This window comes from Trachypithecus francoisi, unplaced genomic scaffold, assembly GCF_009764315.1.
Source record: "Trachypithecus francoisi isolate TF-2019V2 unplaced genomic scaffold, Tfra_2.0 Lachesis_group3, whole genome shotgun sequence".
Lineage (NCBI taxonomy): Eukaryota > Metazoa > Chordata > Mammalia > Primates > Cercopithecidae > Trachypithecus > Trachypithecus francoisi.
In genome coordinates, this window is record NW_022681468.1 from 112196607 (window position 1) to 112222719 (window position 26113).

The 26113-nt window shown below is 36.4% G+C and overlaps 1 protein-coding gene across 8 annotated transcripts in view; it reads left to right on the top strand.

Moving 5' to 3' along the window:
- SCAPER (S-phase cyclin A associated protein in the ER) overlaps positions 1-26113 on the top strand; it is a 589310-nt gene that overhangs the window by 213658 nt on the left and 349539 nt on the right. For all 8 annotated transcript variants that reach the window (XM_033189309.1, XM_033189313.1, XM_033189315.1 and 5 more), the window contains exons 18-20: positions 9512-9593; positions 11360-11512; positions 12481-12588. In XM_033189309.1, the coding sequence (XP_033045200.1) occupies positions 9512-9593; positions 11360-11512; positions 12481-12588 (343 nt within the window). The remainder of the gene's footprint in view (positions 1-9511; positions 9594-11359; positions 11513-12480; positions 12589-26113) is intronic.

Sequence of the window (26113 nt, forward strand, 5' to 3'; positions counted from 1 at the left end):
TTGTTCTCTTGTCCAGGCTGGAGTGAAGTGGCATGATTTTGGCTCACTGCAACCTCCACTTCCCGGGTTCCAGTGATTCTTGTGCTTCAGCCACCTGAGTAGCTGGGATTATAGGTGTGTGCCATCATGCCTGTCTGATTTTTGAACTCCTGACCTTAAGTGATCTGCCTGCTTTTGCCTTCCAAAGTGCTGGGATTACAGGCATGAACCACTGTGCCTGGCCTAGTTCTTTATATATTTTGGATATTAACTCTTTATTAGATATATGGGCTGTGCATATTTTCCCCAGTCCTTAGGCTAATATTTTATTGATTTTTTTCTTTGCTGTGCAGAAGCTATAAACTTCCCTCTTAGAACTGCTTTGGCTGCAACCCATAGATTTTGCTATGTTGTGTTTCTATTGTTTGTCCCAAGATATTTTTTAATTTCTCTTTTGATTTCTTCTTTAACTCATGACTTATTCAGGAGCATATTATTTAATAGCCATGTATTTATGAAATTTTCAAGATTCCTTCTTTTATTGTTTTCTAGTTTTATATCATAGTGATTTGAAACAACAATAGATACAATCTGAATCTTCTTTAATTTGTTAAGATGACTTGTTTTGTGGTTTAACATATGGTCTATCCTGGATAATGATTTATGTGGACTAGAAAAAAATGTATTGCTTTTGATGGGATATTCTGCCTGTGTATATTAGGTCCATTTGGTCAAAGTACAATTAAGTCTAGTATTTATTTTCTCTCTAGTTTATCTATTGTTGACAGTGGGGTATTGAAGTCCCCTCCTGTTATTATATTGCTATCTATTTTTCCCTTCATGTTTGTTAATATTTGCTTTATAGTTTTAGTGCTCCAATGTTAGGTGCATATATATTTACAATTGTGTCCCATTGATGAACTGACCCCTTTATCATTAAATAATGATCTCTGTATTATTTGTATATTTGCTATAGTTTTTGTTTTGTGGTTACTATGAGCTTATATAAAACACCTTATGCTGTTATACTTAACTTAAAACAGTTGATAACAACTTAATTTCTGGCACATACAAAAACTAGACTTTTACTGTCCACCCCAAAAGTCATGTTTTTGATGTCACAATAGTTGCTTTTTTATGTTATGTATTCCTTAAAAACTTATTGTAGTTTTTGTTACTTTTGACTATTTTGACTTTTAACCTTCATAATAGAGATATGTGTGGCTTACAAACCACACTTACAGTTTCAAAGTATTCTGATTTGACTAAGTATTATCTCTACCAGTGAGTTTTATACTTTACATGTATTCATGGTGGTAATTATTATAATTTTCTTTCTGCTTGAATAAGCATTTCTTGTAATACAGGTCTAGTGTCAGTGAATTCCTTCAACTTTATTTGTCTGGGGAAGACTTTATTTCTCCTTCATTTCTGAAGGATAATTTTCCTTGGTATAGTATTCTTAGCCGACAGATTTTTTTTTTTCCCCTTTCATCATCTTGAATATGTCATCCCATTCCCCAGGCTTGCAAGGTTTCTACAGAAGCATTCAATGATACTCTGATGGACATCCCCTTATATGTGACTTGATAGTTTTTTCTTGCTGTTTTAAAAATTATTTCATTTTCAGTTTTGACAGTTTGATTATAATGTACCTTGGAGAGAACCTTCTAAAGTTTATCTGAGGATCTTTGAGCTTCATTGACTTGTATGTAAATATCTGTCTCTTCCTAAGTCCCAAGATTTAGGAAGTTTTTTTTACCAATTATTTTATTTATATAAGCCTTTTCTGTTTTTTCCCTCTTTGGAATTCCTACAATGTGAATATTTGTTTGCTTAGTGGTATCCCATAGGCTCTCTTCATTCTTTTTTCTTTTTCTTCTCTTCTGAGTCAGTTTAGAAGCCTTCAGGCTTGATCTAGTCTGCTGTTGAACCCTCTGTGGTATTTTTTACTTCATTGAATTCTTCAGCTCTAAGACTTTTATTTAGATTTTTCAAAATATCTCTTTTATTGAATTTCTCATTCAGATCATGGTTTAGTTTTCTAGTTTCATTGAATGGTCTGTTTTTATTCTGTTTTATTCTTATGTTTCCCTGAGTTTCCTTAGGTCATTATTTTGAATTACTTTTTAGAGAATTTGTAGATTTCTGTTTCTTTGGGGTCAGTTACTGGAGAGTTACTGCGTTCCTTTTAGTGGTTTCACATTTCCGTGCCTTTTCATGTTTCTTATGACCCTGCCTTGTTTGTACGTCTGATAGTGCAGTCATATCTTTCCAACTTTACAGAGTGGGAAGGGGAAGACTTTCACCTGAAGATGGGCCTGGGGATACTGCTTGGGTATAGGACACAGTGGCTCTGCTTCTGTGTGGGTGCAGTGGTGTAGTTGTCACGTAGCTTCTTAGTTGTGATCAATGTCAGTGCACACTGTGAGTGCCTCAGTGGTCTAGACTGTAGGAGTCTGTATCAGTGATGGTGGCTCCTGAGGTTATTAGGGCAAAGGTTGTAGGGGTCTTCCTGTTCTTGCTTTCCCCAAAGTAGGGAATCTTCACTGAGGGGATCTCTTTTGGTAACAGGTCTGACATTGCTCACAGGCAGCCACAGCAGCACTGGGTTATAGGGTACAGGGGCTCAGAGCAGCTGTGCAGCCAAATTCCTGGGCTTAGGGTCCTGTGAAACTATTGGAGCACTTGGGACTTCAGGCATAGGTTCTCTCTCCAAGGCATAAGTAGATTCAGTTCTCCCACTACACAGGGTGTGTTGCTGTGGGGCATACCCCAGCAGCTTGGGCCCAGGAGGCTGGGATGTAGCCATGCTTCTGACCTTGGAGGGAGCACTGGCATGATTCTGGGGAAGAAGGTGTATCTGGAGACTCAATCCCTGAGGAGCAGCGAACAGTCACCATTTGGGATCCAGAACCAACTGTGTAACATGGTAGCTCAGGCTCCGGGTGATGAGGAGCATGGTATACAGTGGTCACTTGGGACCCTGGCTTGATATAATAGCCTAGGCTCTATGAGGCTGGGTCCAGTGGCAACAAGGACCCAGGAATGGCAAGATACAGCTGTATCTTGGGCCCTTTGGGGTAGGAAACAATGCAGCAATGACCACTCCTTGGAGAGGTAGGGTGCCTCAGCAGATTGGAATGTAGGGGGACTTGTCCAGTTTTAGGTAGGTGGGGCACTGTGTCTCTTTGGCTTAGAACACAGCTCAGTCGTGGTTCTGAATCCCTGGAAGTCAAGTTGCCATATCTGGTCAGCCCCAGAAGGCATAACTACTTGGGTCAGTAGAGCCTTTGAATACCTGGGGTGGGGGGTAGGGATACTGCATCAGCTGTGGTGCTGGGGGTGCAACTACTTTGGTGTGCCAGAGGCTCAAAGCTCCTAGAAGTGTGAGGTGATGTCTCACCAGTGGTATTGGGGAGGGTGTATGTGGGCTGGGGGAGATGTCAACTGTTTCTGTGTGCTAGAGGCCTGAGGTCTCCAATTAGTGGGAACTCACTTCAGTTCAGTTTTAAGGGGAAGGTGCACTAGCATCTAGAATTCAACACTTCTGAAGTAACTTGGCCCTGTGTGGTAGGGTATAGCAGCAGTTCAGCTGGGGGATGTTATGCTACTGGGTGGATGTTGAGTTTTTCATGTGCTTTGGTGTTTTTTTTTTAATATGGAAATAATTCTATAAAATTTCTCCTTTAATCTGTTAATATGGTAATTTGTTGGTTGATTTTTCTTTTTTTAAATTTTTTATTATTATACTTTAAGTTCTAGGGTACATGTGCACAATGTGCAGGTTTGTTACACACATACACATGTGCACACATGTTACACACATACACATACACATGTTGGTGTGCTGCACCCATTAACTGGTCATTTACATTAGGTGTATCTCCTAATGCTATCCCTTCCCCCTCCCTCTACCCCACGACAGGCCCCGGTGTGTGATGTTCCCCACCCTGTGTCCAGGTGTTCTCGTTGTTCAGTTCCCAGCTATGAGTGAGAACATGCGGTGTTTGGTTTTCTCTCCTTGCGGTAGTTTGCTCAGAATGATTGTTTCCAGCTGAATCCATGTCCCTACAAAGGACATGAACTCGTCCTTTTTTATGACTGCATAGTATTCCATGTGTATATGTGCCACATTTTCTTAATCCAGTCTATCATTGATGGATATTTAGGTTGGTTCCAAGTCTTTGCTGTTGTGAATAGTGCCGGAATAAACATACGTCTGCATGCCTTTATAGTAGCATGATTTATAACCCTTTGGGTATATATCCAGTAATGGGATCGCTGGTTCAAATGGTATTTCTAGTTCTAGATCCTTGAGGAATCGCCACACTGTCTTCCACAATGGTTGAACTAGTTTACAGTCCCACCAACAGTGTAAAAGTGTTCCTATTTCTCCACATACTCTCCAGCACCTATTGTTTCCTGACTTTTTAATGGTTGCCATTCTAACTGGTGTGAGATGGTATCTCATTGTGGTTTTGGTGTGCATTTCTCTGATGACCAGTGATGATGTGTATTTTTTCATGTGTCTGTTCACTGCATAAATGTCTTCTTTTGAGAAGTATCTGTTCATATCCTTCGCCTACTTTATGATGGGGTTGTTTGATTTTTTCTTGTAAATTCATTTGAGTTCTTTGTAAATTCTGGATATTAGCCCTTTGTCTGATGGGTATCCCATTCTGTAGGTTGTCTGTTGAGTCTGATGGTAGTTTCTTTTGCTATGCAGAAGCTCTTTAGTTTAATTAGATCCCATTTCTCAATTTGGCTTTTGTTGCTGTTGGTGTTTTAGACATGAAGTCCTTGCCCATGCCTGTGTCCTGAATGGTATTGCCTAGGTTTTCTTCTAGGGTTTTTATGGTTTTAGGTCTGATGTTTAAGTCTTTAATCCATCTTGAATTAATTTTCATATAAGGTGTAAGGAAGGGATCCAGTTTCAGCTTTCTACATATGGCTAGCCAGTTTTCCCAGCACCATTTATTAAATAGGGAATCCTTTCCCCATTTCTTGTTTTTGTCAGGTTTGTCAAAGATCACATGTTTGTAGATGTGTGGCATTATTTCGAAGGGTTCTGTTCTGTTCTGTTGGTCAATATCTCTGTTTTGGTACCAGTACTATGCTGTTTTGGTTACTGTAGCCTTGTAGTATAGTTTGAAGTCAGGTAGCGTGATGCCTCCAGCTTTGTTCTTTTTGATTAGGATTGTCTTGGCAATGCGGGGTCTGTTTTGGTTCCATATGACCTTTAAAGTAGTTTATTCCAATTCTGTGAAGAAAGTCATTGGTAGCTTGATGGGGATGGCATTGAATCTATAAATTACCTTGGGCAGTATATCCATTTTCAAGATACTGATTCTTCCTATCCATGAGCATGGAATGTTTGTCCACTTGTTTGTGTCTTCTTTTATTTCGTTGAGCAGTGGTTTGTAATTCTCCTTGAAGAGGTCCTTCACATCCCCTATAAGTTGGATTCCTTGGTATTTTATTCTCTTTGAAGCAATTGTGAATGGGAGTTCACTCATGATTTGACTCTGTTTGTCTGTTATTGGAGTATAGGAATGCTTGTGATTTTTGCACATTGATTTTGTATCCTGAGACTTTGCTGAAGTTGCTTATCAGCTTAAGGAGATTTTGGGCTGAGACGATGGAGTTTTCTATATATACAATCATGTCATCTGCAAACAGGGACAGTTTGACTTCTTCTTTTCCTAATTGAATGCCCTTTATTTCTTTCTCCTGCCTGATTGCCTTGGCCACAACTTCCAACACTATGTTGAAGAGGAGTGGTGAGAGAGGGCATCCCTGTGTTGTGCCAGTTTTCAAAGGGAATGCTTCTAGTTTTTGCTCATTCAGTGAGATATTGGCTGTGGGTTTGTCATAAATAGCTCTTATTGTTTTGAGATATGTTCCATCAATACCGAATTTATTGAGAGTTTTTAGCATGAAGTGCTGTTGAATTTTGTCAAAGGCCTTTTCTGCATCTATTGAGATAATCATGTGGTTTTTATCTTTGGTTCTGTTTATATGCTGGATTACGTTTATTGATTTGCGAATGTTGAACCAGCCTTGCATCCCAGGGATGAAGCCCGCTTTATCGTGGTCAATAAGCTTTTTGATGTAGTGCTGGATTTGGTTTGCCAATATTTTATTGAGGATTTTTGCATGAATGTTCTTCAGGGAGATTGGTCTAAAATTCTCTTTTTTTGTTGTGTCTCTGCCTGACTTTGGTATCAGGATGATGCTGGCCTCATAAAATGAGTTAGGGAGGATTCCCTCTTTTTCTGTTGATTGGAATAGTTTCAGAAGGAATGGTACAAACAGCTCCTCTTTGTACCTGTAGTAGAATTCGGCTATGAATCCATCTGGTCCTGGACTTTTTTGGTTGGTAGGCTATTAATTATTGCCTCAATTTCAGAGCCTGTTATTGGTCTATTCAGGGATTCAACTTCTTCCTAGTTTAGTCTTGGGAGGGTTTATATGCTATAAAACTACAGTTTTATAGCGTATTTTGAAATTAGTAGAAATTCTCCAACTTCATTGTTCTTTTTCAAAGTTGCCTTTCCATATAAATTTTAGGTTCAGCTTATCAGTTTCTGCAAGATAGCTTGCAGGATTCTGATAGGAAGTGTATTGAATCTATAGGTCAGTTTAGGGAGATTGACATCTTTACATTATTGTGTATTACAGTCCATGAATGTGATGTTTCTGTCTGTTTAGATCTCCTTTAATTTCTGACAGCAAGGTTTTGTAGTTTTTTGCATATAGGTCTTGCAATTCTTTTTAAAATTTATTCCTAAGTTCTCTTTAAAGCTGCTGTAAATGGAATTGTTTTCTTTGGTTCATTTTTGGATTTTTCTGGCTAGTATATAGAAATACAGTAGATTTTACTTTATTTCATTCTACAACTGTGTTTTTTATGACCTTGTTAAACTTGCTTACAGATGTTCCTCAACTTATGATGGAGTTAAGTCCTTATAAACTCATCATAAAGTCAAAAAGCTGTAAATTGAATGATTATAAGTTGGGGACTGTCTGTATTAGTTTGGGTAGTTTTTTTATTATTATTATTTTTATTCTTTGGTACGTTTTATACATAAAGGCTCATGGCATCTGTGAATAAAGTTTGTTTTAGTTCTTTATTTCTAATGTGGATGCCTTTAATTTATTTTTTTTCTTTTTGCCCTCTTGCACTGGTTCATTCCTTGTATTTAATGTTCAGTGGAAGTTGTGATATTGGGTGTCCTTGTTTTGTTCTCAGTCTTAGTGGGAAAGCATTTGGTCTTTCACCACTATGTATGATCTTTGCTGTAGATTTTTGATAAAGTTTATAGATTGAGGAAGTTTCTTTCTATTTCTAGTTTGTTGAGAACTTTTAACATGAATTGACTTTGAATTTGGTGAAATCCTTCTTTTTGTGGGTCCATTAAGATGACTGTGGGTTTTACTCTTTATTTTATTAATATGGTATGTTACATTAATTTTTGCATATTAAAATAACCTTGTATTCCTGGGTTAATTCCTGCTTTGTCATGATATATAATAGCTTTTATATGTTGTTGGCTTCTTGCCAAGGGCATGTTCCTGAGGGGTATTGATCTGTAGTTTTCTTGTGATGTTTTCGTCTGGCTTTTGTGTTATGGCGATTCTGGCCTTACAGAATGTAAGGGGAAGTTTCCTGCTCTATTTGAGAAGCCATTTGCATAGGATTGGTATTATTTCTTTCTAAATGTTTGGGTGAGTTTACCAGTAAAGCCATCAGTGCTTGGGTTTTTCTTTGTGGGAAAATTTTAAATTACCAGTTAAGTTTTTTTCCCCTTGTTTTTGGTCTATTGAGATTTTTCTATATCTGCTGGAATCAGCTTTGATAATTCATGTCTTCCTAGGAATTTGTCTTTTTCATCTTAAGTGATCTCACTTATTATAAAGTTCTTGGCTGAGCACGGTGGCTCACGTCTGTAATCCCAGCACTTTGGGAGGCCAAGGCGGGTGGATCATGAGGTCAAGAGATTGAGACCATCCTGGCCAACATGGTGAAAACCCATCTCTACTAAAAATACAAAAATTAGCTACTGTTTACATGGTATGTCTTCTGTTCTTATACCCTCCTCCTTTCTGTGTTTTTATGTCTCATATCTGTCTCTTGTAGGCTGTATATAGTTGGGTTTTACTTTTCTATCTGGTTTGCTAATTTCTGCCTTTTGATTGGAATGTTTAGTCAATTCTCATTTGATGTAATTTTTGGTATGACTGAATTTATGTCCGCTATTTTGATATTTGTTTTCTGTATGTCTCAAGTCTTTTTTGTTCTCCTTTGCCTTTTGTTTTTATTAAACCACTTTTTGTTGTATTATTTTCTTCATTATTTAAAAATTATATTATTTTAGTAACTTTAATAGTTGCTTTTTGGATTATAGTATTCATCTTGACTTATATTCTACTTTAGGATTAAACTAAATTAGTTTTGTTAAAATAGAACAACTTTGTACCAAAGTTCTGGCCTCCTCTTTCATTCTTCCCCTTGTGTTACTATTTTCACATATCTTACATATAAATGTCATAAATGAAACATTAATCTTATAATTATTTCTTTATACAGTTCTATATTTTTAAAAGAACTAAGATAATAAAAGAGAAAATATATTTATACATTGTGTGTTTGTGTGTTAACTGTTTCTTTTTACTTATTTATTTTAATTTATTATACTTTAAATTCTGGGATACATGAGGGGAGTGGTGAGGAAAGCTGGCTATGCATACTGTATGAATTAAAAATAGAAGGATGCTACTTGTCTCACCATTTCAGTATGTAGATTTTCACTTAAACTTCCTGTTTTCAGTATATTATCTCACCTCCAGTTTGCCTTCTGTCCTGAATGCAGGTCCTTTTGTTCAGCCCCTCTAGGGAGTAATCTCTTCATCTTCTGCTGGCGTGGGGAGATTTGGAGACCCGCTGTATTTTAAGGCTTTCCGAGTCTGCTTATTTTTTATCCTCAACCTTTATCCCTTCCTTCATAAGTGAATAGTTTTTTCAATTTCTGAACTTTTAATGGAATTTTGCTAGTAGAGTCACCTTGCTTATTAGTTTCCCTCTGAAAGCTTAGATTTCACCTTTCTCAGGAGTGCTTCTCAGCTTTTGAAATATTGATGTCCATTTTTTGTGATTATTTCCTCTTCTACTTTGTTTTTGTGAGTTTATGCCTTTTCTATTCTTTTTTGTGGCTTAATTGTGTTTTTGGAAGGGAATAGAGATAAATATAGTTTTCAACATGCCATATTTAAATGACAGTCTTTGAGCTAATATTTAAACCCATGCCTGGGTCCAGAAATCCATTTCATAACTGATAATCTCTACTGTTTCCCAAACATTTAATTAGCAATATACCTGGGATTTAGTAGGCACTCTAAGAAGAAAATTTTTTTTAAAAAAGTAGCCCTTTAGACTATATAAGCCTATGTGTCCTAATTGTATTTTTGAGCCTCATGAGATTTGTTACTTTAAGCAGTTGAGTTTATAATTTTTACTATCTTCTTACAGAGACAGGGAAGAACGATTGGCAGCACTCACAGCTGCTCAACAAGAAGCTATGGAAGAGTTACAGAAAAAAATTCAGCTCAAGGTAAGGATATTACATATTTTTTTTTTTTTTTTTTTTTGAGGCGGAGTCTCGCTCTGTTGCCCAGGCTGGAGTGCAGTGGCCAGATCTCAGCTCACTGCAAGCTCCGCCTCCCGGGTTTACGCCATTCTGCTGCCTCAGCCTCCCGAGTAGCTGGGACTATAGGCGCCCGCCACCTCGCCCGGCTAGTTTTTGTATTTTTAGTAGAGACGGGGTTTCACCGTGTTAGCCAGGATGGTCTCGATCTCCCGACCTCGTGATCCGCCCGTCTCGGCCTCCCAAAGTGCTGGGATTACAGGCTTGAGCACCGCGCCCGGCCGATATTACATATTTTTAAATTGAAATTTTAGAGCTTGCAGTGTAGCATGAGATCAACATTTTGTAGAGCAAAAATTGAATTAATTTGTATTCTAAATCTTTGCACAGCAAAGCTTATATGATTTCGCTATGATCATTTCTAACTCAGTATTCTGAAACTAAGTTTACTTTGATATGGTAGAGCCATTGAGGAAAAAAATTTAAGGAAGTTTATTTAACATTTCCTGTTTTTACTAAGCAATTTGTTAATGACTTGAAGGCATTACTGGTAGGCTTCTTATATTCATAGGTTTTAATCACTCAAAAGTAAATTAAAAGATGTTTCTTATGATTTGCTTCACTTGATTTCAGTGCTTATGAATTGCATAATTGTAGCTTGGGAGATTATGATAAACTGATACTTTCTAGAAAATTTTTAGCATTACTACGACCTGTAGGCAGTCTCTAACAGTATGAATGTTTCATATTATGTCACGGTTATTTACATGCTGGCTCCTCACAGGGATAGTAAAACCCTTAAGTTAGAAGACCATATTTTACTATTTGTATAGTCCTGGAAATTTATCATTCATTTAAATTTATTGTAGCAGGTATTTATTGAGCCTTGTGGTAGGCAGGGGAATGCAGAGATAAGGCATGGTTCTGATTTTTAAGAAACTCTTCATTTACTTTAAATTCGGGTGCTAAGTACATAACCTCCACATAGAGAGAGGCATACATGAAATGCTGTGGAAGCACAGAAGAGGACACTTAGTCTAACATGAGGAGTGTCAGAGGTCAGGGAAGTGATTTTAAAGAACACTTCCTGAGCTGGATCTTGAAAGGAGGATGAGTAAAATAGATAGGTAGGTGGGATGCCATCCTAGCCATATGAAATAGATGAATGTAAGTACAAAGGTCTGAAGTAGTGTTTTTCCCCCAGGATTGTCACTGGAGGTATAAAAATGGAGTAGGTTATAGGATTAGTCATGATGGGCCTTGCTTGCTGTATGGATAAGCATGTGCTTTACCTATAGGTTAACATTTCCCATGGTGGGTTCCAGGAAGTGGTTCTCAAAAATATGTTATTGGCAAATAATTTGTAAGTTGATGCCTACTAAAAGCTAGGTGTATTGAGTCATAGATCACAGTGATGTACTGGAGGTTCTGTAAAGTTCTACGTTAAAAACCTGTTTAGCTTTAGTTTACTGTTTTCCAAATTTATTTGACCATGGAAGCTGTTCTGTAAAACACCTATTAATATCTATCCTGCAGCACACTTTAATAAACATTACTGTTCATGTAGGTGATATTAAAGGGCTTTGTGTAAAGCTTTGTCTTCAGTGTGTAAGTTGCCATACAAACGACATTCTCCTATAATTTTTGAAGTTTTAATGGAAATATTATTTTTCCGAGTTCTCGCCATAATTTGAATAATTTTTGAAATTCTTGCACTTTGACTTCATCTACAGCATGATGAAAGTATTCGAAGGCACATGGAACAGATTGAACAAAGAAAAGAAAAAGCTGCTGAGCTAAGCAGTGGGCGACATGCAAATACTGATTATGCTCCCAAACTGACCCCTTATGAAAGAAAGAAGCAGTGTTCTCTCTGCAATGTGCTGGTAGGTTGTTATTATCAATATTATAATGATACAGTTTACTTCTAAAGTTTATGAAACTGTGGAAATATATTCTTCCAGTCTTTTAAAACTTATGCTAAGGCAGGAGAGATGTGGCAACTCACGCCTGTAATTTCAGCACTTGAGGAGTCCAAGGTGGGCGGATCATTTGAGGCCAGGAGTTCAAAACCAGCCTTGCCAACATGGTGAAACCCTGTCTGTACTGAAAATTAGCTGGGCATGGTGGTGCATGTCTATAATCCCAGGTACTCAGGAGGCTGAGACATGAGAATCCTTTGAACCCAGGAGGCGGAGGTGGCAGTGAGCCAAGATTGTGCCACTGCACTCCAGCCTGGGTGACAAAGCAAGACTCTGTTTCAAAAAATAAAATAAAACTCATGCTAAGGCATCTGCTGAGTGACCTGGATTTCTTTCATGATTCTGAATGAAACATCAGCATTTCGGAATAGCAGTAAAAGTGCTAAAGAATATAGTTACTATTAAAATGGATGATTACCTGCTTAATGTGATAGCCCAAGTCAGTATTTTTGGAGTACTAGGTCTAAAAAAAGAAAACAACATTTTCACTGCTGAGACTTGAATCTTCAAACCTAGAGGAAATAATTTCTTCTTAGGCTGACTATAGCATGTCTTTTTTTTTTTTTTTTTTTTTTGAGACAAGTATCGCTTTGTCACCCAGGCTGGATTGCAGTGGCGCGATCTTGGCTCACTGCAACCTCCGCCTCCCGGGTTCCAGCAATTCTCCTGCCTCAGCCTCCTGAGTCTTTTTTTTTTTAACCATTTGTCTTCTAGAGGATTCTCAGAATTATGTTTGAGGAAACTATTTTTAAGACTAATATGTAAATACTAGGTGGATCTCAACTCACATATCATATACTGGACTGAATGTGTAGTGTTTAAAATTCATATAATGTTATATTGATTACATTGCTTTGATTTTATGCTTTTAGATCTCTTCAGAGGTATATCTTTTTAGCCATGTTAAAGGGAGAAAACACCAGCAAGCTGTGAGAGAGAATAGCAGCATCCAGGGTCGTGAACTTTCAGATGAAGAAGTGGTAAACTTTATTTTTGTTCATTTGCAGTTGTTTATTGAGTACCCAATATGTGCTGTTTTATTATAAAGAATTCCATGTTTGTATTTATTTCTATGATTATTTAAAACTAAATTTAGCACTTAATAGCTACTACAATATAGTGTACAAATGTGTCATTATTTTAGTGTATATATTAATTTAACAAGAAAGATAGAAACAAGAATTTAATGCTGTTATTTACATAATTTCAGTATAAGGAAAGGTTATGGTATATTGATATTTTAATAATGCAGGAAAATAATTACTCAGTGATGTGCCACATTTCTTGGAAAACAGTTAACCACATAAATTTCACTTAAGAGGATAATTTTGGATCAGTATACCATTTAGAAGCTTTTGGAAATTCATTATTTCTTCACACATAATTATTGTCAACATGGAATTTAGATTTGTATAAATATATATATGAATATTTTTCATTTAACTCTTTTTGAAACTTGGATGACATAGCTAGATAATCTGTGAATTTGCTGTCCTGTTTATTATAGTAAATTTTTAAAACCACTCAAGAATGAGAAATTCATACTTGTTTAGCAACTCTTAAGCCATCCAGGAAAAGTTTTTGTGGGTTCTTTGAGGGCAGGTCCCTTTATGTAGGTGCATGTGTATGTTTAACTTTTTTTTTTTTAGGTATGGCATTCATTAGTCAAGAGCACAAATCTCAAGTGTATAGCTGATGAATTTTTACATATGTATAAACTGATATAAAACCACCCAGATCATAATATAGACCATTTGTCGTACCCTTTGGGTTCCTCTTATGCCCCCTCCTAGTTGTGTCCCCAAAAGTTAACTACTATGAATTTTTGCATCATTATTTACTCTTGCCTATCCTTGAATTTCATATAAATGGTATCATGCAGTATGTATTCTTTTGTGCCTGACTTCATACATTCATACTTAAGCCTGTGAAATTTATCCCTATTGTCTGTGTGAAGCTGTAGTTATTTTTCTTAGCTTTATGTCAGTGCCTTCCTATGTACCATCAGGAACACATCTGTAGTTGAATAGTATTTGGCTTACTGACTTGTTAAAATAAGGGAAAACAGGAAGAGCCAAGATGGCTGACTAGATGCAGCCAGGAAGAGCATCTCTCCCACCCAGAGACCAGACCATCAAGAAGGCTAGCACACTCTGAGCAGATCTTCTAAGGAAGGCATTGAGATTAGAGGGAGGGAAGGCCCACCCTAAGCTGAAGCTGCAGGAGAAAGTGGGGAACGCCGCCTGGCTTTGCAGAGCACCAGGACTCTCTTCTGAGGAAGAGGTGGCTAACTAAGCAAGGAGTGACCCACTCTCATCACAGACCTCTGGAATCCTAGCTGCAGGAGACCCCATGACTCCCATGGACATTTGAGCTGACAGGGAGAATTGCTTGGAGAGGTGGCGGGGACTGGAGTCCAGCTTGCGAAGAGCCCAGAGAGTTTGACACAGGAACAGCTGCTGTGGAGGGCAGCCAGAGATGCTCAACCCCCAAGTCTCACTGTGTTCCCCTAGGTGGCTTTGGTCATTGTTGTCTGTCAGACCTGCACACAGCAGTGCTGTCTTGACAGTGGAACAGGGCCGGTGTGATCTGAGCACCTTGGTCTGATGACATCTCCCAGGGTCCCTGCCTGGCCATGCCTTCTTGCAGTGCAGACTTGGATGCCCAAACGAGGTGCTTCTAGGTGGCTGCCACCGTAGCTCCTATCCCAGGAGACCCTGCCTGACCATCAGAGAGCTTCTGCAGATGGGCCCCTGCTGGCGCGCAACTGCCCATAGCCTCTCCCCACCACTTTCTGGCAGCTGCATGGACTTTGCCACCACGTTGCTACTGGTGCCGGTGCACGTGTGGACTCTGTTGCCACTGCACTGCCATCACCAGTGTGCGAATATGTGTTCACACTCTACCAACTGCAATTACATGCATGCGGAACCTGTGACTGCTAGCCTGTGCACTTGGACCTGATACCACTGTGCTGATGAAGTGATTTTGCCAGTGCCTGCCATTGAAGTATTGTTGCCAGCGGACAGGGAACACCTTAGCCACTCTAGTGCAGCAAGTGCTTAACCTTGAGGTTCCAAACCGTGGGCCTGGTCTCATTCCCCTGGGGCATGCAGTCCAGCACTGCTGAAATCATCCAGAAACAAAGCCAGTTCACTGAACGCAGTGTATACTACAGTCAAACCCTCAAGGGCATCAAAGAATATAAAAACAAAAAGCCTCATCCAAAGGACAACAATTTCAAAGATGAAAGGAACATCCTTTCATGGTAAAAACCCTCAACAAACTAGGAATTGAGGGAACATAGCTCAAAATAATAAGAGCCATCTATGACAAACCCACAGCCAACGTCCTACTGGAGGGGCAAAAACTAGAAGCATTCCCCTTGAGAACTGGAATGAGACAAGGATTTCGACTCTCACTACTCCTATTCAATATACTACTGTAAGGCCTAGCCAGAGCAATCAGGCAAGAGAAAGAATCAGAGGCATCCAAATAGCTTGAAAAAAGTGAAACTCTTTCCCTTTGCAGATTATACAGTTCTATACCTGGAAAACCTCAAAGGATCTGCTCAAAAGCTTCTAGATCTGATAAACAACTTCAGTGAGGTTTCAGGACACAAAACGAATGTACAAAAATCAGTAGCGTTTCTACACAGCAACAACATCAAAGCTGAGAGCCAAATCAAGAACTCAGTCTCATTCAAATTAGCTACAAGAAGAATTTAAAAAGCCTGGGAATACAGCTAAACAGGGAGGTGAAAGATCTCTACAGATGAGAATTACAAAATATTGCTCAAAAATATCAAAGATAATGCAAACAAATGCAAAAATGTTCCACGCTCATGGATAGGAAAAGTCAGTATTGTTAACATGGGCATACGGCCCAAAGCAATTTGCAGATTCAGTGCTATTCCTATCAAACTACCAATGACATTCTTCACAGAATTAGAAAAAACTATTCTAAAATTCATATAGAACCAAAAAAGATAGCCCAGTCTGAGCTCACTTTTTTTGTGAATTTTTTAACTTGGAAGAATTTTGCCCCTCAAGTTTTAACCACTTTGATGACTCTAAACTCCAAATTCTGTCTCCTCAGCTCACTAAGACTGCTACTCTGCTTGCACTATGCTCCCATGCCAGAAATTGGCATAAACCCTGAAGGAAGTACCCAGAATGAATGTACAGCTACATTTTATGTGCTTGCCTTTTTTTAGGCATCATAGTCTTTCAAGTCCTGTGTTGGCTTTTGTTCCTTTCAAATAGTCGCTTTGTGTATTTTGTGCAACTTTTGGCATTAGATTAGTCCAGTACAAGCCAGTTCACGGTAGCTAGAATTAAAAGTCTCCAGTGTTTGAGCCCTGCATATTCATGTTTGATATAATGCTTGACATATAGTTAAGGTTATTTATAAATGTCCATTGAGTTGAATCGAAATGAAAGGTTTATGCAGAGTGGCTTGAAGGTATCATTGGAGTAGATCTCTCAATTTCACCTTTGTAAATTCTGAGTACTTTTAATATAAGTGAAATGGAATGTGGAACTAATAATCTAGTTTACCTCAAATAATTTTCTGCCTTTTACTCAAATTGTGTAAGTATTGTAAGAGAGAATAGTATGGAGTTTTTTATTACTTAAATCTTTCATGATTACCCCCATTTTCTACTTGAGTTTTCGGTTTAGAACTATAGTCACGTATTTGTGTACTCTACTTTGAAAAAAAACCTTAATTGCCTCAATTACTTGTAATAATTCCCATTGTAAAGGATATTCTTTCCTTTATAAAAATTATTTGCGGCCAGGCGCGGTGACTCATACCTGTAATCCCAGCATTTTGGGAGACCGAGGCAGGTGGCTCACCTGAGGTCAGGAGTTCAAGACCAGCCTGGCTGACATGGTGAAACGCTGTCTCTACTAAAAATACAAAAATTAGCTGGGCGTGGTGATGCGCGCCTGTAATCTCAGCTACTTTGGAGGCTGAGGCAGGAGAATTGCTTGAACCCAGAAGGTGGAGGTTGCAAGTGAGCCGAGATCATGCCATTGCACTCCAGCCTGGGTGACAGAGTGAGACTCGATATCAAAAAAAAATTATTTGTAATTAATTTCCATTAATAAAACAGCTAAAAATATTATTTAATTTACAAAAAATCATTTTTTCTGGAATATGGTATTAAGTAAACCGAAATATAAATTTCACATATTTTTATTTCAATGAGAAAAGGTTAGAAGCAAATAATAGGAGTAACACACTTTGGAAGAAAAATGTGCAATATTATCTGATTTTTGTAGCCATAGCAGTCTTATGTTTAGCCATTATGATTTGAGATTTGATTGGTGTGTTCATTTTGTATACTGTTTCAGTTTGAATGAATTAAATTTTCTTAAAGTTCTTACTTAATTCATGTCGTTATTCTTGGTTATAGCCTCTTCTTCCTGAAAACAAATGTATAATATAGCATATGAATTATGTGATATAAAAAGGCTATTTTCTGTTACTCTCATGGAAGTTCATTTTTTTAATCAGTAGAGGGTATCTATAGTACACATACTTGTTCTACTTAAAGTTATTACTTGTCATCTATGATGTCTTTATATTATATACACCTTTTCTGTGACCTTTCTTCTTTGACATACAAGATTTTATTTATATTACCTCTGACCTAATAAAATTGTACCTTTGACCTTATGAACTTAACATCTCAAATAACTTACTCTTGATCTTTGACACATTTTGATTTTTAAGCCTGTTCAACATAATAGGTCACTGCTGGGGAAGAAAGCTTTATTGTTTTGTGTTTTTATTGTAATTTGGGCAGTTTTTCTAGTATTTCTTGAGACTTAACAAAAGGGACTATGTTTGACGTTTATATTTGTTTTTTTTCTCATTCATCTTAGAATTCAAATGATTAAAAAGGTGATTTTTAAAGGTCAAAAATGGGTACTAGTTTTAAATACATTCTAAAATTTAACTTTTTACATGCATTGCTAAATAAATCAATGAAGTATTTTTTTTAGTACTTGATATCTTTGTGGTCCTGTTTTCACATTATCTAAAGAAGCTGATAGGATCTTTTCTAGAAGTTGCTTGAAGTACATTTAATTGTATATGTAGAATGAATTTAAAAAGATATTTTTTCCATTTTAAATCAGTGTATTTCTATGTTTGTGAGATTCCATTAGCTTCAAACGCATGTAAATGGTACAAACTTTTTTAGTTACCCTGTATACTTATAGAAAAAAATAATAATTTTCATTTGACTCCTGAAAGGTATGAATAGGACCTTCCTGAAGGATCTTAAATTAACTGTAATGTATTGGATGTTTACAACCATATGTGACTTTACAAATAGCATTATTAGTTTCCATGGACAATATATGCCAACTAGGTGATTGAAGAGAAAATAAATTTTAAATTAGGAAAATAAAGAAATTTTAAATTAGCAAAAACATAAAGACATCACTGTATTTAATGAAATGTAAGCTGACTGTTTCGGCCAGGGTGTGCCTGGCAGTGAGATCAAAAGAAGTGGCAAGATGTTTCCCAGAATTATGATAGTCTGGGAAATAAAAGATAATTCCATATAGACCCATTTATTTCCTTACTTTGCTTGCCTTTGTAGAAGTAGTATTCACTATCATTTTATAATCACGTTATGAAACATCTTATTTGCCTTTCAACAGGAAATCAAGTCAAATGAGCAAACTAGAAGTAACTTAAAATAAATCTTCAGTTTTTTTTCCCATTGAATACCTCAGTAGGTTTAGTAAGTTTAAGACAATTTGAGGAATGATTTTAAAACATACTGTCCTTTCTTTTAAGGCATAGCTTCCATTGACTTGATTTTTCTCCTTAATAGTATAGGAAAAATTTTATAGGGGTGTGTGTGTGTGTGTGTGTGTAAGTAAATGTATATGTATTCAGTATATAATGCACACATATAGCTGATTATTAATCTATATATTCTAAGTTTTCATACTGTGATATGCAGAGAATATGTGGCTCTATATTTCTGGCTGATTTATTGATCTTCTTTATTTAGTTGAAGGAAATTTTTTAGATTCCACTTATTAGGTCAAGGAAAAATATTTAAGTAAACAGTTTTTTTTTTTTTTTTTCTTTTTTCAAGATGGAGTCTTGCTCCGTCGCTCAGGCTGGAGTGAAGTTGCTTGATCTTGGCTCACTGCAACCTCTGCCTCCTGGGTTCAAGCAATTCTCCTGTCTCAGCCTCCCAAGTAGCTGGGACTACAGGCGCCTGCCACCACACTGGCTAATTTTTGTGTTTTTTTTAGTAGAGGTAAGGTTTTACCATGTCAGCCAGGCTGGTCTCAAACTCTTGACCTCAGGTGATCCACCCGCCTCGGCCTCCCAAAGTGCTGGGATTACAGGTGTGAACCACCACGCCTGACCACAAATAATTTTTATAAAGGAAAGAATACAAGCTTGCTTTTTCGAGTTTTAGAATTAACTCAAAAGAGAAGAATTAATAATTAAGTTGACTCTTAACAGATTTTTAGCTGTGTTAGTCAAGGTGTAAAATTCGGAGTGCAAAGTGACCTTAGAGTTACACTAGAAGCTAGTTTGGTAACTTGGCATTTTAAACTGAATGAAATTAAGACTTTGTTTTACCCTGTTACTTTCTAATTTGCAGTTTTAATTTAATCAGTTTATAGGTTTTTATAAATATGTTTTATCATATTAAAGAAGGTCCTTTCTATCTCTAATTTTATAAGATCTTAAAAGTAATAAATCATTATTAATTTGGGTTGAACTTTTTCTCCATCTTATGATTGCTTTTCTCCTTTAATTACAGCAAAAAGTATTTTTTGGGCAAAATTGCAAAATTCTTTTTTCAATTTGTTTATGTGATATCTTAATGGCTTGTCTATATTAATATTTAACTTAATTTGGTCATGATTTTAAAAGTACATAGTTAAATTTGTTTTTAAAATATCTTATTTATTATTTTTCTTTCTCAAGATTGTATCATCTTCATATATAAACTGACTAGATTTTCCTGTTGTGTTTTTATTACTGGGAACATGTTGCATAAATAGAAATTGTCTCTTCCTTAAAGGTTTTATTTAATATATCTATAAAATTATATGTTCCTGTATGTGTTTTTTGAGAAAAATTTGTTTTCTGTGGTAAAATACACATAACTTAATATGTGCCATCTTAAATATTTTTCCAATTTTATTAAGGTATAGTTGAAAAAATTGTGTATATTCAATTGTATACATTCAGTGTGTACAACATAATGATTTGTATATTAATGCAAACACTGTGTAGTGATTGCCACAATTAGTTGTGTTTCTGTATACTAACAATGAACTTTCTGAAAAAGAAATTAATAAAATTATCTCATTCATAATAGCATCAAAAAGTAGAATATTTTGGAATAAATTTAACCAAGGAGGTGAAAAGTCTTTTCACTGAAAAGTATAAGATACTGATGAGAGAAATTGAAGAAGATATAAATAAATGAAGATATCCTGTGTTCATGGATTGGAAGAATTAGTACTGTTACAGTGTCCATACTCTCCAAAGCAATGTATAGATTCAATGTAATCCCCATCAAAATTTCAATGACATTTTTAATAGAAGTAGAAAAAACCTCCTAAAATTTGTATGGAATCACAAAAAAACCTGAGTAGTCAAAGCAATCCTGAGAAAGAACAAAGCTGGAGGCATTACACTCCCTGATTTCAAAGTCAAATACAAAGCGATAGTTACCATCTTAACCCTTTTTAAGTATATATTATAGTTTAGTGTCATTAAGTTCATTCACATTGTTATGCTACCGTCACCACTGTTAATCCACAGAACTCTTTTCATCTTGAACATCTGAAAATCTGTGCCCATTAAACATTAACTTTCCATTCCCTCCTACCTCCAGACCCTGGCGATCACTATTATAATTTCTTGTTTTTCATGGCCCTGTCAGTTTTGAGGAGTGCTGGGTGAGGCATTTTGCAGAATATCTCTCATTTGGGTTCGCCTGATGACTGAAGTAGGTTTGTAGATTTTTTTTTCTCATGATTACCCAGGATTATATATTTTTGGTGGGAATACCATAGAGTTGAAATGTCCTTTAGGCACATCATATCGGAGATACATACAATTATAACTTATTTCTTGCCACAGTAGTGTTTGCAATGTTTCTTCACTGTGAAGTGACTGTTTTTTCTTTTCCATACCTTGGAAGCAGGTTTCAAGGGATTGGGATACCTGTGGGAGGGATTAGGTTTCAGCTTCCAGAGGAGGACTATCTATATATAATTTTCGGAATCCTTCTGTTAAGGAAGGTTTGCCCATATTCCTTATTTATTTATTCATCTTTTATATCAGATATAATTTTTTTTTTACTTTGAGTTATATTCTAGTATACATTATCTTATTGCTAATACTGTTCCAGCTTTGGTGATTACGAACTCTTTCAGTCAGTTTTTGTGTCTTTTTGACATTGCCCTGTTTAGTTTTTTTTGAACATTTCTTTACTGGCATTTTATGATCTTGTAAGCAGCAGCCTTATCTAGTATTCTTCCTTTTCTAGCCCTGGAATCAGCCACTTCTCCAAGGAGCTCTGTTTTTTTTGTTTTCAAGGATAACACTTAGAAAACAAGACCTAGATATGAGAGGTGCTCATTATTAACTGAGGTGTCACTGCTTCTAGGCCCTCAGGTTTAGAAGCCATTTTTAGGGGGAGACTTTTCTCTACCATATCAGTTTCTTCTGTCTTCATTGTCTTTTAAGATTTTCCAGATCTTCTTGAGTCAATAATTGATATCTTCTTAGAAGATTACTTTCTTAGGTTAGATTTTCTAATTTATTTTAATAAAAGTATATACACATAGTAGCTCTTTGAAATCATTAAAATCTGTTTTCTATTTTCTGATTTCAATGTTTTACACTTTCTTTTTGCCTTAAACTTGCTAATGGTTTGTAAAATTTTTCTTCTTTCTACCTTTTTTCAGTCTGTTTCTCTTTCCTTCCCTCTACCCCGTCTCAATTGAATGATTAATTTGTTTTTATTTGTTCTTGTTTTAAGACATGTTGTTTAATGCCACATATTTCCTTTGATTGAAGACGGTTTGAATTTCATTTTTTTTCGTTTTTAAGAAAGAAGCATTTGGGTCGGGCGCGGTGGCTCACGCCTGTAATCCCAGCACTTTGAAAGGCCAAGGTGGGCGAATCACGAGGTCAGGAGATAGAGGCCATCCTGGGTAACATGGTGAAACCTGTCTCTACTAAAAATACAAGAAATTAGTCGGGCATGGTGGCGGGCACCTGTAGTCCCAGCTACTCTGGAGTCTGAGGCAGGAGAATGGCGTGAACCTGGGAGGCGGAGCTTGCGGTGAGCGGAGATCCTGCCACTGCACTCCAGCCTGGGTGACAGAGTGAGACTCCGTCTGAGAAAAAAAAAAAAAAAAAAGAGGCATTTAAGGCTACAGTAACCAAAACAGCATGGTATCAGTACCAAAACAGATATATAGACCAATGGAACAGAACAGAGGCCTCGGAAATAACACCACACATCTACAACCATCTGATCTTTGACAAACCTGACAAAAACAAGCAATGGGTAAAGAATTACCTATTTAATAAATGGTGTTGGGAAAACTGGCTAGCCATGTGCAGAAAACTGAAACCGGACCCTTTCCTTACACCTTATACAAAAATTAGCTCAAGATGAATTAAAGACTTAAACGTAAGACCTAAAACCATAAAAATCCTTGAAGAAAACCTAGGCAATACCATTTAGGACATAGGCATGGGCAAAGATTTCATGACTAAAACACCAAAAGCAATGGCAACAAAAGCCAAAATTGACAAATGGTATCTAATTAAACTAAAGAGCTTCTGCATAGCAAAAGAAACTGTCATCAGAGTGAACAGGCAACCTACAGAATGGGAGAAAATTTTTGCAATCTGTCCATCTGACAAAGGGCCAATATCCAGAACCTACAAAGAACTTAAACAAGTTTACGAAAAGAAAACAACCCCATCAAAAAGTGGGCGAAGGACAAGAACAGACACTTCTCAAAAGAAGACATTTATGCAGCCAGCAAACATGAAGAAAAGCTCATCTTCACTCATCATTAGAGAAATGCAAATCAAAACCACGATGAGATACCATCTCACGCCAGTTAGAATGGTGATCATTAAAGTCAGGAAACAACAGATGTTGGAGAGGATGCGGAGAAATAGTGCTTTTACACTGTTGGTAGGAGTATAAATTAGTTCAACCATTGTGGAAGACAGTGTGGTGATTCCTCAAGGATCTAGAACTAGGAATACCATTTGACCCAGCAGTCCCATTACTGGGTATATACCCAAAGGATTATAAAACATTCTACTGTAAAGACACATGTACATGTATGTTTATTGCGGCACTGTTCACAATAGCAAAGACTTGGAACCGACCCAAATGCTCATCAGTGATAGACTGGATAAAGAAAAGGTGGCAAATACACACCATGGAATATTTTGCCGCCATAAGAAAGGATGAGTTCATGTCCTTTGCAGGGACATGGATGAAGCTGGAAACCATCATTCTCAGCAAACTAACACAAGAACAGAAAACCAAACACCGCATGTTCTCACTCATAAGTGGGAGTTGAACAATGAGAACACGGGGATACAAGAAGGGGAACATCACACACCGGGACCTGTCGGGGGGTAGGGGGATTAGGGGAGGGATAGCATTAGGAGAAATACTTAATGTAGATTATGGATTAATGGGTACAGCAAGGCACCATGGCATGTGTATACCTATGTAACAAGCCTGCATGTTCTGCACATGTACCCTGAACTTAAAATATAATAATTAAAAAAAGAGTATGTGTTGCCAATATGAGGACTGTTCTTTGATTTTTAATTTTTACTTGCATTGGATTCTGGTCAGAGATTATGGTTTATATAGGTTCCACTATGAGTTTATTAATTTTTCTTTGTAGTTTAATATATTGTAAAATTTTAAGAATAATCTCTTTTCTCTCTGGGTATATATAACATTTATTAGATCAAATGTCTTAATTATCATGTAAATCTTACTTTTTTATCCGATTGGTTTTTGTTCATTTAAATCCTTTACTCAAAATGGAAAGAATGCCAATATGCTATTATTGTTATTTCTTCACGTCTCCTTGTATTTTTAAAATCAGTGTTTGCTATTTATGTATTCCAAAGATTTATCATCACAGTCATAACTTTTTATATCTCTTTTACTGGTGAAGTTTACCTTTTAAGAGTATGAAGCATCCCTCTTTCCTATTTAATGCCTCTTTACTTGAATACTATTTTTGTCTGGTATTAATATTGTAAACCTAGTTTTGTTTAATGCTGCTTAATAGGTCCTCTCCCCACTTGTCCCATTCATAATTTATATTTTGATTTTTTTTACATGTGGGTCTATTCCTAAAATGTATACTTTTATTTTGGTTGTTTATTGCTTTACAAGAAGGATACGTCACTGTATATAATCTTTATGGACTTGTGCTTTTTCCTTCAATATTATAATGCTTATATTCATCCAAATTACTATGAAGAGCTTTAGTTTGTTGGTTTTGGTTGCTGTACTGTTTTGTAATTATACATGATTTATTTACTATCCTGTTGATTGGTATTTGTGTTGTTTTTAAGTTTTTGGTTTGTAAGTAGTGTTGGTGTTAACATTCCTATGCATACCACTTGTACATGTATAAGAGTTTTCCTTGGGTATATACCTAAGGGTGGAATGCTGAGTAGTATGGTATATAAATGTTCAATTTTGGAGACGATCCCATACTGTTTTTCTTATTGGTTGCACCAGTTTGCACACTTACCAGTGATGTATAAAAGATGTAGATTTACATTCTCCACAACTCTTGGCATTATATGGGTTTTTAACATTTGCCAATCAAGTAGGTGTACAGTGGTATTTCATTATAGGCTTGATTTTTATTTACATGATCACTAATGACATAAAGCATTTCTTCATGTTTTAGGAAAGTATTTCCTGTTCTGTAAAATGTCTGTGGTTCCATCCTGGCTAACACGGTGAGACCCCGTCTCTACTAAAAATACAGAAAAAAAAAAAAAGAAAAATTAGCTGGGTGTGTTGGCAGGTGCCTGTAGTCCCAGCTACTTGGGAGGCTGAGACAGGAGAATGGCGTGAACCCGGGAGGCGGAGTTTGCAGTGAGCCAAGATCGTGCCAATGCACTTCAGCCTGGGCGACAGTGGGAGACTCCATCTCAAAAATAAAAAATAAAAAATGTCTGTGGCTGTGCTTCCCCTTTTCTGTTGGGTTCTATTGGGTTGTCTACTTTTGCTTTTTATTTTTAGGCTTTTTTCATAAATTGTTACTAATTTTTTATTAGTTATATATATTGGAGATATCTGTAACAGTTTTAAACTTAGATTTTGATATCCTTATGTCTATTAGCAAAAAATATTAATTTCAACAATCAAATTTACCCATATTGTCTTTTATAGATAGTACTTTTTGTGTTCTGCTTCAAAAATCCTCTCTTTTGATGTGTTTCACCTATATTTTCTTTCCATTGTTTTGAAGTTTTGTTTTTGACATTTAAATCTTCAATCCACTTTGAGTTATTTTTTACAGCTCCTTTTATTGGATTCTTCTTTCACCATCTCACGTGTCACCTCTGTTTTATGCTATATTTCATGCATGCATGAACTGTTTATGGCTTCCCTATGCTCGTTTGTCTGCTCCATTATCATGTTACCTTACTTAATAAACTTGTTCTCATACACAGGAGGACAAGATGTTTCTTGTGGCTTCTTGTCCTTTTACTCATCCTTATACATTATAGAATTGTCAAGTTCTATCAAAAACTGTCCAGAATTGTTTTAAATCAGATCATTTGGGAAATAATTCACATCTTCCTGATATTCTTCTTATTTGGGAATGTCATATCATTACATTTCAATTAGGCCTTTAAGAATATTTGTTAATAAGTAAGGTTTTATAATTCCCCCTGCTGGTATTTTTTACCTGTTACTTTGTTGCTCTGTAGAAATGCAAATGATTTTGCATATCAAGTTCATATTTAGCCCTCTTGTTAAACTCTTATTTCCAGTAACTTGTCTGTAGATTGAGGTTTCTATGTAAAGAATCACATTGCAAATAATAAAGTTGTATCGCTTATTTCCATTGTTTATAACTCAAATTTACTTTTGTTTTTTTATCACACTGAGTCATATCTGTAGTACAATGGTGAACACATGTAGTGGTGGCATTCTGTCTCATACCTGATTTTAAAGAGTATGAGTCTAAAGTTTTCTCACTTAAAATGATGTTTGCTTTAGGTGTTTAGTAACGAGTCTTTTCAGTTAAGGAAGTTTCTTTTTCTAATTTCTAAATGTTGGCTTATTTATTTGTTGTTTAGTCTTTTAGTATAGTGACTTATATTTATTTCCTAATATGAAACTATTTTTGCTAAGCTGGAATAACCCTAATTCATTACTGGTATATTATCTTTTGTGTGTATTCTTTGCTAATA